General features: G+C 40.1%; 1 protein-coding gene across 6 annotated transcripts in view; it reads right to left on the bottom strand.

Annotated features, from left to right (window-relative positions):
- Kdm4c (lysine demethylase 4C) overlaps positions 1 to 18,692 on the bottom strand; it is a 370,239-nt gene that overhangs the window by 291,325 nt on the left and 60,222 nt on the right. For 5 of the 6 annotated variants that reach the window (XM_045149440.1, XM_045149418.1, XM_045149432.1 and 2 more), the window contains exon 3: positions 13,652 to 13,827. The exons of the other annotated variant lie outside the window; for it this stretch is intronic. In XM_045149440.1, the coding sequence (XP_045005375.1) occupies positions 13,652 to 13,827 (176 nt within the window). The remainder of the gene's footprint in view (positions 1 to 13,651; positions 13,828 to 18,692) is intronic. 6 annotated transcript variants of the gene reach the window in all.

Below are 18,692 nucleotides of genomic sequence, written 5' to 3'. Positions count from 1 at the left end.
CTATGTATTGACATTAAAATCTTTCCAAAATGAATAAAACACTTTATAGATTACTATGTATACTGTGATCCTATTAATGTCTTTAAAGAAAAAACGAGTTCTGGGGCTCAGTCAGTAATGCTTGCCTACCATGAAAGAGGCCCCTGGGTTCAGTCCACGTACTACATAAACTAGACATGCTGGTACATGCCTATAATCCCAGAAAGAGAAAGTATGAGGACATACTTCAGTGTCCATCCTTGGCAGCATCCTCAGTTTGAAACAACCTTTAAATGGCCAAAAAAAGGGTATGCAAAATTAATAATGATTAACAGTTATCTTGCTGGATATGGCTATGTACACTGACAGTCCTAAGCATGTGAGAAGCAGAGCAAGAGGATCAGGAGTTCAAGACCAGCCTCAGCTACAGAAGACTACCTGAAAAAGAGAAAAAATGCATTTGCCTCTTTGCATTTGGATTTCTTCTAATATCACAAGAAACAATATTTCTTCATGAGAAAAAAAATGTCAGCAAATTGAGAAAACAATGAAACAAAGTAATATATATATATATTTTTTAATGTCTATCTAGCAGAGAGCTGGAAAGATTGCTTAGTCCAAAAAGGACTTGCCTTGAAAGCATGAAGACCTGAGTTCAATCCCTAGAACCCATCTTAAAAAGCATGATGGCATGCATGTATAATCCAAGTCCTGCCTGAGGTGAGGGAGGAAGAGGAACAGGAAGAGGAAGAGGGAGTGGAGACACACATATCCTTGGGGCTCACTGGCCAGCTAATCTGTGTGACATGCTCCAGGTCATTCAGAGACCATTTAAAAAAAAATGTGGACTTGCTGGGCGGGTGGCTCATCCCTTTAAACCCAGCACTTGGGAGGCCTCTGTAGGAGGATACTTGTGAGTTGAAGGCTATTCTGAGACTACAGAGTGAATTCCAAGGCAGCCTGGGCTAGAGCGAGACCCCACCTCAAAAAAAAAAAGGGCTGGAGGGTGGCTTAGCGATTAAGGCACTGGTCTGCAAAGCTAAAGGGCCCAGGTTTGATTCCCCAGGACCCATGTTAGCCAGATGCACAAGGGGATGCATACATCTGGAGTTCTCTCTCTCTCTCTCTCCCCCTCCCTCTTTCTCTGTCAAATAAATAATTTTTTTAAATATGGACAGCATGACAGGAACAATATGCATGCACACATGTACACATGCACCCCACCCATACATATGGACCTGAATATTACACACATATACTTTCCAAAAAGGTGTCTGGTAGAAACAACAATCCCTTTAAGGATACTGAACATTTTTCAATTATATATACAACAACCAACATCTGAACTCACTACACTGGGAGCAAACCAATTTACTACACTGGGAGCAAACCAATTACTTAATTACTTATACAATAGATAATAACACCAAACACCTTAATTTGATAAACGTATTGGAAATACAAAACAATTCACAGATTTCCCAGAACACAACAATCTCACTATATATCCAGAAATAATGAGTGAGCATCAAATAAGCATTAATTAACTTGGTATCATTCTACCACTGCTATTAGCAGGTCTCAGATATACCACAAATTCCAGGCAAGCTAACCAGAAGTCAGTATCAGGTGATTAAAGAAAAAAGATGTACATCCACAATGGCCAAGTACAGACCACTGGAAAACAGAGCAAGAAGAGGTAACAGAGATGTTGTTCATTATAATTTGGAACTGAAACCTTACACTGTTTTATACAAGAACTTTAGAACTGACCACTGTATACCCTGTTCATATTTTTCAAAACCTTGAACTCTAAAACTCTATGTGTGGTCATACCCATTGAAATAAAGTTCTAAAACACTTTATTATTGAGAATACATATTCAAACTAGAAGCAAGCAGTTTACTGGACTGGTATCTGAGTCTGCTGAATATTGTCTAAAGAATCCATCCCCAACGAACCGTCAAACAACTACAGCTGTTCCACAAATCCTTCATCAGTTTGCACAAAACTAACTTAATAATTTATCTTCTCATTCAGAACCTTTCAATGACAGTACCACAGCCTCAAAAGGCAGTCCCTGAATCAGGGACCTCCTGCCTCAACCACCCTAGTGCTAGAATTACCCCGGATAGGAGTTGCATGTCTCTAAAGCTTGGATACTCCTCTTTAACAGCTGAGCTGTTGAGAAGACACAATCAGATAATCGAGTAAAGCACTCAGCTCTATACCTACAAGAAAACACAGACTATAACACAGGCAACAGTAAAAGAGAATTGTTTGGCTGTGCTGAAATATCTCAAGATTATCTTTGGCCAAACTATATTATCAACCACATGAGCATTTTATGCTCTTTACTGCTAACACCAAGTACAGCATGTACTGTGTGCCTGTGCAAAGGAGCCTCATGAAAATTCATCCCACCTCAAGACCATGCAATCCTAGCACCGCTCTCAGGCAAGAACCTTGGTTTGACCTTAGAATCCAACTCACACTGGTGTCTGAAATAATTTTTCATTACACTGATATGGAAAATATTTTAAAAACATAAACTTAAGCCAGACAGGGTGGTTGCATGCCTTTAATAGCACTCGGTAGGCAGAGGCAGGAGGACTGCTGTGAGTTCAAGACCAGCCTGAGTCTACATAGTGAATTCCAGGTCAGCCTGGGCTAGAGTGAGATCCTACTGAGAAAAAAAAAAAATCATCTTTAAACTCAAAAATATAAAGACATACACATCCTAATGAAGGAAGATAAGAGACAGCTAGTTTCTTTTAGCATATTTCAGTTAGAAATTGAGGCCCATCTATAGTTAGGATCCACAAATGAGGGAGAACATGTGGTGCTTGGCTTTCTAAGCCTGGGTTACCTCACTTAATATAATCCTGAAAACTTCACATACTTGGGCTGCAAGGCCACTGACAAATCCTGTTGGAACTGAGCTGATAACCTCCTCCATGTAGACCAGCTGACAGAAAGCTAGAAGAAGCCATTCTACATGTAGTTCAATGGGAGAAAGAGATACCACCAGTAAAGATACTCAACAGTGGACACTGCATGCCTTATAATAGGCCAGCCAGCCCAAATGAGCCAATGGGTGCAATAGTGGCACATCTATCACGGTGGAAACCAACTGCCCTCCAATTGGACTGGAGGCCCGCTCCATGGGAGGAAACACATCCCTGATACTGAAAACTTAAAACAGGGGTAGTCATGAGCCCAAGGGGTATAACATCTGTTGATGTCTGGAAAAATGTAGATAGTATGCTTATCAAACTGCCCAGCAAGCACTTCTCTTAATATTTATACCCTTATATTAATGCTACTCTCACTTTGGGTAGAGAATCTTCTCTTTTCAGATGGCAGTAACCTTGGGATGACTCAGAAGGTATCATAGTGCTGGAAAGAAGTGGCTGGAGTACGAGTAACATCTCGATCACACCTTTCAAGGCTCAGGGTCTAATGCGGAAGAGGTGGCGGAAAGAATGTAAGAGCCAAAGGAAGGGTAGGACTCCTTACAACGTGCTCCCTTCAGACATAAAATGGCCTGGATATCCATGACCTCATAGTGCCTGACACTACCTACATAAGACATCATAAAAGGAGGAAAAGACCATGACATCAAAATAAGAGAGACTGATTGAGATGGGGAGGGGATATGATGGAGAATGGAATTTCAAAGGGGAAATTGGGGGGGAGGGGAGGATATAACCATGGGAAACTTTATAAACATGGAAAATGTTAATAAAAATTGAGGAAAAAAAGAAAACAACAATAACAAAAATCCCAGACTCGAAATGAAGACTCTAAGTCATAAAAATCCACAAGTAGCAAATAACATTTTCTATTTCCTTTCAGTTTTCATATTATCATAACTGTGATTATATTTTTGCTTTCTCATTTATTTATTTTGAGATGGGAGTTCTCACTCTATAACCCAGGCTGATCTGGAACTTGGGATCCACCTGCCTCATCTTCCCAAATACTGGGATTTCAAGTGTGTACCACCACCCACAGCTTATACATTGTTTGTAATTTTTCCTTTTACTACTTTGTATATGAGAAGGAGTAATGATCTTGTCATTAAAACACATTTTGGCTGGGGGGGACTTCCGGTTAAGATGGCGGCGTAGGTACCACGCCAAAGCAGCCTAGGGGGGAAAAAGACCAAAAAAAACTCAGCAAAATACACACTTTTACTAAAAAGTGAGGTGTATAGGAAATTGAGGCGGCAGCGGAGAAGTGGAAGAGTTATAGAGCATCCAGAGCCTGCACAGGCGGGAACAGCGGCTCCGGGATGGCTCGGCCACCAGCCACAGCCGCGGAGCGGCAGAAAGCCGCCGGACTCTCGGCTCGAGCCACAGGACAAGCCAGGTGCGGGATTTTCCCCTCACACCGCGCTCTCCGCAACTCGGGAAACGTGAGGGGAGAGCGGCAGCGAGCAACGGAGGGAGGAGCAGACCGCGAGGTAAAAGCACACGTGGAACAGCGATACAACCAGAGCAGCCGCAGCTACCTCCCCTCCCCCACCGCCTGAGCCCAGCTCCAGCAAACACAGCAGCGGCCCGGGACCGGCCACGCCAACTTGGGCTGACAGCGGGACCCAAGCAGGAGCAGAATTCGGCAGCAACTTCAGCGGCTCCAGCACCGGTACCAGCGGCCACAGCAGCAGCGGACCCAGGAGCGGCAGCGGTGGCAGATCCCGCAGCAACGGCTTCGGGGTGAGCAGCGGCAGTGGACAGGGCAACGGCAGCTTCAGCAGCGGTGGTGGCTCCGGGGGTGGCAGCTACAACAGCAGCAGAGGCGGCAGCAGCGGCTCAGTTTGCCCCGTAGGAAAAGCAAGTGCCCAGCTCCAGAAATCAGAACAGCAGCCCGACAACCCAGGCAGCAACTTGACTGAGACCAAAATCACCAAAGGTAACTGGGATTGCACCAGGGAAGGGTCTCACTTGGTCACAAGCTGACTTGGATACCTCAACAGACCAGAAATCTAAACCTCTTTGTTGATAGAGGATCTGGTCATTATAATAACTACTCTTGCATACATTCTCGGGGCTGTTTTTGATGGAATGTGTACAGTGTTTAGTTAAATTTTAGAATCTACCAGTATTTTATTCCACTCAGCCTGCTTGAATACTCCTATAGCAGGGAAACTCAACCCCTAAGAACATCTTTGTAGATACTCTGAGAGTCTTAAGAGCCACACCTAATACCTTAAGGTCCTACCCTGAAAATATATTACATCAAATCAATTGATACAGCTAAGAATACACAGCTAGCTAGAAAATCCAAGCATTAACTTAATCCAAGATGCAAAAATATATACATTATAACACAAGAAACACTAAAAAGCAAGACGATATAAATCCACCTAAAAGTATTAATGCATCAGAAATGTCCTCCAGTGAGAAAGAGTTAGAGGAAATGCCTGAGAAAGAGTTCAAAAGAATAATTATAAATATGTTCAAAGAGGTCAAAGAACACATGAAAACAATCAAAGAAGAAATCAAAGAGGAAATCAAAGGAATCAAAGAAGAGGCAGGACACCAATTTAATGAAATAAAGAAGGCAATACAAGACATAAATAGAGAAACAGAAATAATAAAGAAAAACCAGTCAGAATTACTAGCAATGAAGAACACAGTTAATGAAATAAAAAACTCTGTAGAAAATCTCACCAGTAGGATGGATGAGGGAGAGGACAGAATATCTAAGCTAGAAGATCAGGTGGCAGACCTAATGCAGTCCAACAAAGAGAAAGACAAACTTATAGAAAAGTATGAGTGGGAATTTCAAGATATTCGGGACACTATGAAAAGATCCAATATAAGAATTCAGGGCATAGTAGAAGGAGAAGAACTCCACTCCAGAGGCATAGTAGGCATCTTCAACAAAATCATAGAGGAAAATTTTCCCCAAATTGGGAAAGAGGTGCCAATACAGATACAGGAAGCCTTTAGAACCCCAGCCAGACAAAACCCAGAAAGAAACTCTCCTCGCCACATTATACTCAAACTTCCAAACACACAAACCAAAGAAAAAATATTGAAAGCAGTTAGAGAGAAAAATCAAGTTACCTACAAAAGCAAGCCCATCAGGATTACAGCAGATTATTCAACACAAACTTTTAAAGCCAGAAGGGCTTGGAGTGATATATTCCAAGTTCTGAAAGATAACAACTGTCAACCAAGGTTACTTTATCCTGCAAAGTTATCCATCCAAATAGATGGAGAAATAAAGACATTCCATGACAAAAGCAGGTTAAAGGAGTATCTGAAGACAAAACCAGCTCTACAGTAAATACTTGATAGAATCCTCCATGCTGAACAAAAGGAAAAGCACACATATAAGGAACCTAGAAAAAACCAGCCATACTCAAATACCAGTTAACAGAAGAGAGCACAGGTAGAACAAGTAACACACACACACACACACACACACACACAAATGGCAAACATAACTACACACCTCTCAATAATATCTCTTAATATCAACGGTCTCAATGCCCCAACGAAAAGACATAGATTTGCAGACTGGGTTAAAAAGCAGGATCCTACAATTTGTTGTCTCCAAGAAACTCACCTTTCTACAAAGGATAGACATTATCTTAGGGTGAAAGGTTGGAAGACGGTGTTTCAAGCAAATGGGCCTAGAAAACAAGCAGGGGTTGCTATCCTAATATCAGACAGGGTGGACTTTAGTCCGAAGTTAGTCAAAAAAGATAAGGAAGGTCACTTTATATTGATTAAGGGCACACTCCAACAGGAGGACATTACAATCCTAAACATATATGCACCTAACATGGGGGCTCCCAAATTCGTCAAACAAACACTATTAGAACTAAGGTCACAGATAACACCAAACACAGTGGTGGTGGGTGACTTTAACACCCCACTCTCATCAATTGACAGGTCATCCAGGGAAAGAATAAACAGAGAGGCATCTGGACTAAATGAGGTCATAGAAGGAATGGACCTAACAGATATATACAGGACATTTCATCCAAAGGCTGCAGAATATACATTCTTTTCAGCAGCACATGGAACATTCTCTAAAATAGACCATATATTAGGACACAAAGCAAATCTTAACAAATTCAGGAAAATTGAAATAATTCCTTGCATTCTATCTGACCACAATGGAATTAAACTACAAATCAGTAGCAAGAAAGGCTATAGAGCATACACAAAATCATGGAAACTAAACAATACACTACTAAATGACGAGTGGGTCAATGAAGAAATCAAAAAGGAAATCAAAAAATTTATAGAGTCAAATGATAATGAGAACACAACATACCAAAATCTCTGGGACACAATGAAGGCAGTTCTAAGAGGTAAATTTATAGCCTTAAGTGCCTATATTAAGAAATTAGAAAGGTCGCAAGTAAACGACCTAATGCTTCGCCTTAAAGCCTTGGAAAAAGAAGAACAAGGCAAACCAAAAAGTAGTAGGCGGGAAGAAATAATAAAGATTAGGGCAGAAATTAATGAAATAGAAACAAAAAGAACAATCCAAAGAATTAATGAAACAAAGAGTTGGTTCTTTGAAAGGATAAACAAGATTGATAAACCCTTAGCAAATCTGACCAAAAGAAAGAGAGAAGAGACACAAATTAATAAAATCAGAGATGAACAAGGTAACATCACAACAGATTCCAGAGAAATTCAAAAAATTATAGGGACATACTATAAAAGCATATACTCCACAAAGTATGAAAATCTGAAAGAAATGGATGATTTCCTTGATCTATATGACCTACCTAAATTAAATCAAAATGAGATTAATCACTTAAATAGACCTATAACAAACATGGAGATCCGAGCAGTTATCAATAATCTCCCAACTAAAAAAAGCCCAGGCCCGGATGGATTCACTGCTGAATTTTACCAGACTTTTAAGGAAGAGCTAACACCATTGCTTCTTAAGCTTTTCCAGGAAATAGAAAAAGAAGGAATCATACCAAACTCCTTCTATGAGGCCAGCATCACCCTGATACCAAAACCAGGCAAAGATACAACAAAAAAAGAAAATTACAGACCAATCTCCCTCATGAACATAGATGCAAAAATTCTCAACAAAATATTGGCAAACAGAATACAAGAGTATATCAAAAAGATCATTCACCCTGACCAAGTAGACTTTATCCCAGAGATGCAGGGATGGTTCAACATACGCAAATCTATAAATGTAATACATTACATAAACGGGTTGAAGGACAAAAATCACATGATCATCTCATTAGATGCAGAGAAAGCATTTGACAAAATCCAACATCCCTTCATGATAAAAGTCCTACAGAGACTGGGAATAGAAGGAACATACCTCAATATAATAAAGGCTATTTATGACAAGCCTACAGCCAACATATTACTAAATGGGGAAAAACTGGAAGCTTTTCCACTAAAATCAGGAACAAGACAAGGGTGTCCACTGTCTCCACTTCTATTTAATATAGTTTTGGAAGTCTTAGCCATAGCAATAAGGCAAGAGACACACATAAAAGGGATACAAATTGGAAAGGAAGAAATCAAGTTATCATTATTTGCAGATGACATGATTCTATACATAAAGGACCCTAAAGACTCTACTAGCAAGCTGTTAGAGCTGATCAAAACCTACAGCAATGTAGCAGGATACAAAATAAATACACAGAAATCAGTAGCCTTCGTATATGCTAACAACAAACACACAGAGGACGAAATCAGAGAATCACTCCCATTCACAATTGCATCAAAAAAAATAAAATACCTTGGAATAAACCTAACCAAGGAAGTAAAGAATCTATACAATGAGAACTTTAAAACACTCAAGTGAGAAATTGCAGAAGACACTAGAAAGTGGAGAAACATCCCTTGTTCCTGGCTTGGAAGAATCAATATTGTGAAAATGGCAATCTTACCTAAAGCAATCTACACATTTAATGCAATCCCTATCAAAATTCCAAAGGCTTTCTTCATGGAAATAGAAAAAACAATCCAAAAATTCATTTGGAATCATAAAAAACCTCGAATATCTAAAATAATACTGAGCAACAAAAAAGAGGCTGGTGGTATCACCATACCTGATTTTAACCTATACTACAGAGCCATAGTAACAAAAACAGCATGGTACTGGCACAAAAACAGACATGTAGATCAGTGGAACAGAATAGAGGACCCAGATGTAAGCCCAAGTAGCTTTAGCCACCTGATATTCGATAAAAATGCCAAAAATACTCATTGGAGAAGAGACAGCCTCTTCAGCAAATGGTGTTTTGAAAACTGGATAAATATCTGCAGAAGGATGAAAATAGATTCTTCTCTCTCACCATGCACAAGAATTAAGTCCAAATGGATTAAAGACCTTAACATCAGACCGGAAACTTTGAAACTGCTAGAGGAAAAAGTAGGGGAAACCCTTCAACATATTGGTCTTGGCAAAGACTTTCTGAATACAACCCCAATTGCTCAGGCAATAAAACCACAGATTAACCACTGGGACCTAATGAAATTACAAAGATTTTGCACCGCAAAGGACACAGTGAAAAAAGCAAAGAGGCAACCTACAGAATGGGAAAAAATCTTCGCCAGCTATATATCTGATAGAGGATTAATATCTAGGATATACAAAGAACTCAAAAAGTTAACTAATAAGGAATCAAACAAGCCAATCAAAAAATGGGCTAAGGAGCTAAATAGAGAGTTCTCAAAGGAAGAAATATGAATGGCATATAAGCACCTAAAAAAATGTTCTATGTCACTAGTCATCAGGGAAATGCAGATTAAAACTACATTGAGATTCCATCTCACTCCTGTCAGATTGGCCACCATCATGAAAACAAATGATCATAAATGTTGGCAGGGATGTGGAAAAACAGGAACCCTTCTGCACTGCTGGTGGGAATGCAATCTGGTCCAGCCATTGTGGAAAACAGTGTGGAGGTTCCTAAAGCAGCTAGAGATTGATCTACCATATGACCCAGCTATAGCACTCCTAGGCATATATCCAAAGGACTCATCTCATTTCCTTAGAAGTACATGCTCAACCATGTTTATTGCTGCTCAATTTATAATAGCTGGGAAATGGAACCAGCCTAGATGTCCCTCAACAGATGAGTGGATAATGAAGATGTGGTACATTTATACAATGGAGTTCTACTCAGCGGTAAAGAAAAATGAAGTTATGAAATTTGCAGAAAAATGGATGGACCTGGAAAGTATTATACTAAGTCAGGTAACCCAGGCCCAGAAAGCCAAGCGCCACATGTTCTCCCTCATATGGGGATCCTAGCTACAGATGATTGAGCTTCTGTGTGAGAATGAAAATACTTAGTAGCAGAGGCCAGTAAGTTGAAAAGGAGACATAAAGGGTGGAGAAAGGAAGGGAGGAGGATACTTAATAGGTTGATATTGTATATATGTAATTACAATGATTGTAATGGGGAGGTAATATGATTGAGAATGGAATTTCAAACGGGAAAGTGTGGGGGTGGGGAGGGAGGGAATTACCATGGGATATATTTTATAATCATGGAAAATGTTAATAAAAATTAAAAAAAAAAACACATTTTGAAGCTTTCTATGAACAAGAAAAGGCATATCCAAATTTACAAACAGGAGAGATTGAACTTGAATATTGCTGCTGATAAACTGGCAGACAATGCTTGCCTGCTTTGTACATAACAAAGACTCCATGAGTATAGATCCTCTCTTTCTTTGAAAGAAACTCCTTAAACTAGCAAGCAAACCTCCATGTCTATTAGGCTGAAATAAATCTTTTGTTGTTATTGTTAAAAAATTTTTTTGAAAAAAATAAATAAAAATTTGAAAAAAAAAAAAAGAAATTGAGGCCCAAAGAGAACCAGGAGATGCCACCCCACATGTCATGTCGCCCTGACACAATATAGAGAGACTGACCTACAGCAAGCCCATGCTGTCCAGTCTAGCACACTACCAACATGGGCTGGCACAGGCAGGTTGGTTGTGATGAGAGGTCCATTGTCCAAACCTACAATCAAATCAGGCAATTGTCTTCTTCCTGTAGCTAACTCCACTCCACTCCACTCCACCTAGCTCCACTCAGCTCAGCTCTGCTTTTCTGGATCAGATCTTCTTGTTAGGGCCACAGGGACACCTGGGAGTCTGGCTTCCCCCTCACTCAGCCTGGCTGCATGGGGGATGGGGGGTAGAGCATAATACAGCTTCTTGTCTGGGGGACTTTTCTGATTGCCTCTGTTTTACAGTCTAGGGTAACTTTTCACTTAGATTACATGAATGATTTTTCCTCTTGTCTCTCAATTTACCACATCTGTATTTTCCTTATACTCTAGATCTACCATGGATGCTCTCACTAACTCCAGGCATGCTATCCAAGTATTTTCCTTAAACTCAGGGTAACCATGAGTATAACTATTCATTACTCATTTCTCTTCTGAATTTTGTGATCTCTGCTTTGATATTTTCCCTTATTTTTCCTTGAGCGTCAACATTTGCCCTCTTCCCTCCATAGGAAAGCATGTGGCAGATATGTCACCATGTGTGTTCTTTCTATGTCTTCCTACATATGCACCTAAATTCTAATCTCCATGTGTTTGTGGCTCTACCTCAGTCTTTCCTGGAAAGTATTAGTTTAGCTCCTCTATATGTGCTTGTGGCTCTCATCCAGTCTTTCTCTCCCAACCCCCGCAAAAAAAAAACCCTCATTCTCCCCCCCAAAAAAAACCTCAATTGCTCTTAAATGATCCTTATAGACTACAGTGTTTCCACATGAGAGCATGTTCCCTAAGGCCCACAATTTGTGCTTTCTCCCTAAATAAACTTAACAATTCTTAATCTATCCCACTTTTGTTAGCTCCTTCTTGAAGGGAGGAGAAAATGCAAAAATTGGGATGCATAAATTCTAGAGAACCTCTACTGAACCCTAAAATTCTGTGTCACTCTCTTTTGAGGAGGTTTTTGAGGTAGGGTTACACTCTAGCCCAGGCTGACCTGAAATTTACTCTGGAATCTCAGGGTGGCCTCAAACTCAGGGCAATCCTCCTACCTCTGCCTCCGAAGTACTGGGATTAAAGACATGCAGCCCCACGCCCAGCTCATCAACATTTTTTTTTGCTTTGTTTCTGTTTTTGTTTTTGTTTTTTTTAGTAGTATCCCGCTCTAGTCCAGGCTGACCTGGAATTTGCTATATAGTCTCAGGGTGGCCTCAAACTCAGCAATCCTCCCACCTCTGCCTCCCAGATGCCAGGATTAAAGGCGTGCACTATGACACCCAGCCTGTATCACTATTAATAAGTAAATCTAGAAAAGTAAGAAAAGAAAAAGGGCTGGAGGGATAGCTTCACAGTTACGGTGCTAAGGTACTTGCCTGAGAAGCCTAAGGACCCAGGTTTGATCCCCTAGTACCCATGTAAGCCAGATGCACTAAGTGGCACATAGATACGGAGTGTTTGCAGTGGCTAGAGGCCCTAGTGCACCTATTCTCTATATAACTGCTTCTCTATCTCTATTTCTATCTCAAACAAATAAATAAAAAATTTAAAAATATTTTAAGCCAGGTATGGTGCTGCATGCCTTTAATCACAGCACTCAAGAGGCAGAGGTAGGTGGATCTCTATGAGTTCAAAGCCACCCTGAGACTAGTGAATTCCAGGTGAGCCTGGGCTAAAGTGAGACCCTACCTCAAGAAAAAACCAAAATGGGGGTGGAGAAATGGCTTAGCAGTTAAGGCACTTGCTGGCAAAGCCAAAGGACCCAGATTTGATTCCTCATTACCCCTACAAAGACAAATGCACAAGATGCAGCATGCTTCTGAAGTCCATTTGCAGTGGCTAGAGGCTCTGGTGCACCCATTTTCTATCTGCCTCATGTTCTCTCTCAAATAAATAAATAAAATATTGAAATAAAATAAAGGACTGATTGATTAACTGATTTGATTTCATTTAAAAGGGAAAGAGAGAACAAGTGATCCAAGGCTTCTTGCCACTACAAAGGAACTCCAGACACATATGCCACTACATGCACTGGTTTAACATGGGTCATGGGGAAAAGACCCTGAGTTAGCAGTCTTTGCAAACAAGCATTTTCTACTGCTGAGCCATCTCCCTAAACCCCCTCCTTTTATAGGCAGTCTTACTGGGGAACTACCTATATAGCAGAAGGAAATCTTGAGCCTGTGATCCTCCCCATCCTGCATGTTAGGACCACAGAACCAGGCCAAGCACTTTTTTGTTTGTTGGTTGATGATAGTATTTTTGAGGCACAATTTCCCTAGCCCATGCTGACCTGGAACTCACTCTAATCCAGGATGACTTTGAACTCATGATCCTCCTAGCTCAACTTCTCAAGTGCTGAGCTAACAGCAGAAGCCACCATGCCCAGGTTTTCTTTTATATTACCAATGCTTTGTATAATTTTAAGCTCAAACATTGTCATGATGAAAATTTTTCATACTAAAACTGAAGCATGTAGAATCAAAAACTCATAGAAACTAAAAGAACCATTTATAGCTGTCAGAAATAGAATAAGAAAACATGGAAGAATTTCCTAACAATAAACTACATGTTAGAAAGTAGCCATCTGAAGAACAGAAAACCAAGAGATTACAAAGGAGCCCCCTGCTTTTCTATTTGGTTTTTCTTAGCATGTTCATATACAACAGATAATATACAAACAGCAAAACTCAAATAACTCACTTGCTACTGTTAGCCAGCTGCCTGAACTCCTTCACAGTCATGGCTTTTTTCTGGATGTTGTACTGAGTAAACAGTCCCGACTGCCCTGTGACCATTTGTTGAATTGGTGCCGGAATAAGCAAATTATCAATATCATCATAGCACTGTCTTGGCTTCCACTCCTTAGGAGGAATCACCTAAAAATGAAATAATAAAGTATTAATTTAAACTATTCCAAGCTAAATATTATTGTTATTATTTTCCAAAACACTGCAACTGAAGAATTTCTCAGCATCTATGACAAATTTATTATTTAAAAAATGCAGAGGATGAGACAGATTCATGATTAAAGAATATCTAATACCAACACTGGTCAAACTGTTCTACAAAATAGAAAGCAAAAGGCACTACTAAACTCATTCTACGAAGCCAGCATTACCCTGGGACCAAAAGTGGATAAAGACAAGCAGGCAGGCAGACACACAGAGAAAACTACAGATCAATTTCCTTGATGGACACAGACATAAAATACTCAAAAATATACTTGCAAACTGAATCCAAGGACACTTAGAAGGTTATATATGATGACTACAGTGGTTTGAATCAGGTGCCACCACAAACTTATGTGTTCTGAATTCTGTCTAGGTCCCCAGCTGGCAGCAATTTGAGGCCTCCTACCTCTGCCTCCCGAGTGCTGGGATTAAAGGCATACGCCACCACGCCCGCCCTGGCTCGGCTCATAAAATATTTTTAAAAGAAGAAATAACAGGTTAATTTATGTAACTTTATCTAAAAGATGGCAAAAATGGGCTGGAGAGATGGCTTAGCAGTTAAGACACTTGCCTGCAAAGCCAAAGGACCTCATTTCAATTCCCTAGGACCCCTGTAAGCCAGATACGCAAGGGGGCGCATGTGTCTGGAGTTCCTTTCCAGTGGCTGGAGGCCCTGGAGCACCCATTCTCTCTCTCCCTCTCAAATAAATAAATAAATAAATAAATAAATAGTGGCAAAAATGATTAGAAACCAACAGTTCACTGTGCCCCTAGAATAAGTAATAGAAAGTTTTCACAGGACTGAATAAATTTATATCTCCACCTTTGTCAATGAGTCTCATTTTGGAGGTGGGAGAAATACAGACAGGTCTCAGGTGTATCTACTTAACTGTAGTTCTCATTAGCTTCACTCACACAGTACCAGGAGTGTCACAGGTGTACTCTGTGTGTGTGTGTTTCCCTCATGAGGGAGGCTGCTGCTTCCTCTTCTGAAGATACCAAACTTATCACTTTACTACTAGAAAGTAGACTAATCTCAATATGTACTCAAAAAACTAAAAGGAGAGAAAATGAGAGAAAAGGCTGCATTCAGAGATCAAAGAAGGAGAAAGTCATTCCCATCTTCTCTCCACCTAAATAAAGCCTAAATTCTTAGAAATTCATTTCATGTTAATAAAAAAAAAAAATGAGGGCTAAAGAGATGACTTTGTGTGTTAAAGGCCCTAACGACTCAGGCTCTACACATAGCCAAATGCACAAAGTGGTACCTGTGTCTGGAGTTCTTTTTCAATGGCAATAGGCCCACGTACACCCATAGTCTCTCTAAATAAATAAATAATCAAAAATCAAAACATAAGCCAGGCAGGGTGGCGCAAGCTTTTAATCCCAGCACTTGGGAGGCAGAGTTAGGAGAATCACCATGAGTTCAAGGCCACCCTAAGACTACATAGTGAAGTCCAGTTCAGCCTGGGCCAGGGTGAGACCCTACCTTGAAAAACTAAAAAAAAAAAAGTCAATCAAAAGTGACTCTGAGCTGGGTGTGATGACACACACCTTTATTCCCTGCACTTGGGAGACAGAGGTAGGAGGATCGCCGTGAGTTCAAAGCCACCCTGAGACTACCAAGTGAATTCCAGGTCAGACTGGGCTAGAGTGAGACCCTACCTCGAAAAACTAAAAAAAGAAAAGTGACTCTGGGCTAACACGTTTTCACATGTTCAACTGAAGAATGATTCTTTGCTCCCAAAAGTAATCTGCCAGGTGGTAGTGGTGCACACCTTTAATCCCAGCACTCGGGAGGCAGATGTAGGAGGATCACTGAAAGTTCAAGGCCACCCTGAGACTACATAGTGAAATCCAGGTGAGCCTGGACTAGAGCTAGACCTTACCTCCAAAAAAAGTAGTCTGCAGTTTGTAAGTTACCAAATAAATGAGAAATTGGAAGAGTTAATGCACCAAGGATAACTCTTATGAGAAATAAATACATTGTAAATCTCTCTTTGGTATCATTTTCTTTTTTCAATTCTCACCCAGTCCTAGTTGAGAATAAGTTTAATATTCTCAAATTTTAGATTCTTTTCTAGGAATGACTTTTTTTTAATTTTTATTAACATTTTCCATGATTATAAAATATATCCCGTGGTAATTCCCTCCCTCCCCACCCCCACACTTTCCCATTTGAAATTCCATTCTCCATCATATTACCTCCCCATTACAATCATTGTAATTACATATATACAATATCAACCTATTAAGTATCCTCCTCCCTTCTTTTTTGAGGTAGGGTCTCACTCTGGTCCAGGCTGACTTGGAATTAACTCTGTAGTCTCAGGGTGGCCTTGAACTTTGAACCTAAACAGGACATATAACAAAATGACAAACCTCCAGAGACAAGATGTCACAAATGACAAAGAATTGTGTTGCACTACCTAATTTTCACAGTAGAGATGAAGGTATCAAGAAAACTTCTCACAGGTCCATTGAAGTGGCTCAGCCCAACAGTAGGCTCAGCCAGGCACACACATTAATGTGGTAACACTGACCACTCTACAGAAGCCAAGATCATAAACTACACATAAGCAATGATTATCTGAAGCACAACAAAATGTATTCTTCCAAGGCTAAGTTTTAAATTAAAATATATATCCATTACAGAAATGGACAATATTTTCAGGATATAATCTGCCACATGTAAGAACAAGAACAGATGGATATTTTCAAACAAACTGAAGATGACTTCTTCAACTATCTAGGCTCTTCACTACATAAACACACTACTCAAGACAAGACTCAACTCCCTATAAGCACTCTGCCCTCACATCAAGTTTAATCTTCATATGGAAGCCAAAGTGATATTTCATACAAGGTCTCAAAAGCAGGAAAAGAGGGCTTGAGCAATGGCTCAGTGGTTAAGGGCACTTCCTATGAAAGTATGAGGGTCTGAGCGAATCTGAGCCCAAGCTAATTCAAATCTCCATGGACATCTGTATCACCAGTCCTGTGGTAAGCAGAGAAGGAAGAATCCCTGGAGCTAAGAGACTCTGTTGCAAGGGAAAATAAGGGGCTGAATGATGGAGGAGGATACCCACGGGGGGCAGCGTGTGGGCAAAAGGGGCAATGCATCAGCACATCACACGTACTATGCAAACACATGCACACATACACACACACACAACAACAACAACAACAACAAAAAAAAAGCCAACAGCTACTACATTTTCCTTTCTCATCATTGCTCCTCATTACAGGTAGAATAAAACCCATGATGTTTTAGCAAGGTGAGGCCTGTGATCTTTGCACTTGGGATGTAGACACAGGAAGACCAAGATAAGGTCAATCTTCACTACACAGTGAGTACAAGGGCAGCAGGGCTATACGGGACATTTCTCAAAACAATCTAATAAACAAAAACTTGATGCTTTACTATTACTGAACAAGACAGATATAATCTAACCCTTCAGCCCCTTATTTATGAACCTTGTTCCTCTGCTTAATGAGCACAAACTCCATAGATCACCTTCCTATTCCTCTCACATATAGTGTTTAGGACCACTCCCAGGCCATTGGACTGACATTTATTTCACCTCTACAACTTGAAAGAAGCTCAGTTCTTTTTATCCTTTCAGTCTCCACGTAAATGCCCATATCTATGAATATCCAAATATATTGTTTCTAGAATGGAAGCTCCATGGAGACAGACCCTGGTATACTCTGTCCCCATCTTATCTCAATATCCTAATGTGTTTTAAGAACAGAAGCTCCATAGTGGCAGGAGCTTTGTCTACTGTCCCCATGTAGCCTTCACAAACACCCATGGCACATAGCAGCAGTTTTCATTCTTTTAGTTTCTTGTTTTGTTTTATTTAAAGATTTTTGAATATATTTTATTTATTTATTTACTTATTTGAGAGAAAGAGAGAATGGGTGCTCCAGGGCATCCAGCCACTGCAAACAAACTCCAGATGCATGTGCCCCTTGTGCACCTGGCTTACATGAGTCCTGGAGAATTGAACCAGGATAATTTGGCTTTGCAGGCAAATGCCTTACCCACTAAGCCATTTCTCCAGACCATTTGTTTTGTTTGTGTTTTAAAACAAGGTCACACTCTGGCCCAGGCTAAAGTAGAACTCATTCTGTAATCCAGGCTGTCCTCAAATTCATGGTGATCCTCCTACCTCAGCCTCCCAAATGCTGGTATTAAAATCATGAGCCACCATGTCTAGCACTTTTCACATCTGATAAACAAATAGCTAAAAAGAAAATATAATAGGAAAATACTTAAGAGAAAGCAGAGTGTTACTGCTTAGGGCTGGGGAGATAGCAACAACTAGGAAATAGCTGATTAATGGATAAAGTTTCTCTGAAGAAAAAATTGTTCTGGAATTTGATAATACAAATAGCAATACAATCCCATGGTTATACCAAAAAAATATTAAATGACAAATTTCATTTCATTTTTATTTATGTATTTATTGAGAGAGAAAGAGAGGAGAGAGAATGTATGTCAAGGCCTCCAGCCACTGCAAAAAAAAAAAAAAAAAAAAAAAACCCTCCAGATGTTTGCACCATCATGAACATATGGCTTATGTGAGTTCAGGAAAATAGAACCTGGGTTCAGGGAAATAGAACCTCGGTACTTTGGCTTTGCATTAAAACCACGAAGCCATCTCTCCAGTCCTTAAATTACAAATTACATCTTATATAAATTAGACTCACATAACTATGACTAAAAGGGGCCAGAGAGATGGCTTCGTGGTTAACATCCTTGAACGTAAAGCCTAAGGATCCAT

Source organism: Jaculus jaculus, chromosome 1 (assembly GCF_020740685.1).
Source record: "Jaculus jaculus isolate mJacJac1 chromosome 1, mJacJac1.mat.Y.cur, whole genome shotgun sequence".
Taxonomy (NCBI): Eukaryota; Metazoa; Chordata; class Mammalia; order Rodentia; family Dipodidae; genus Jaculus; species Jaculus jaculus.
This window is presented reverse-complemented; position numbering and strand designations above follow the sequence as displayed.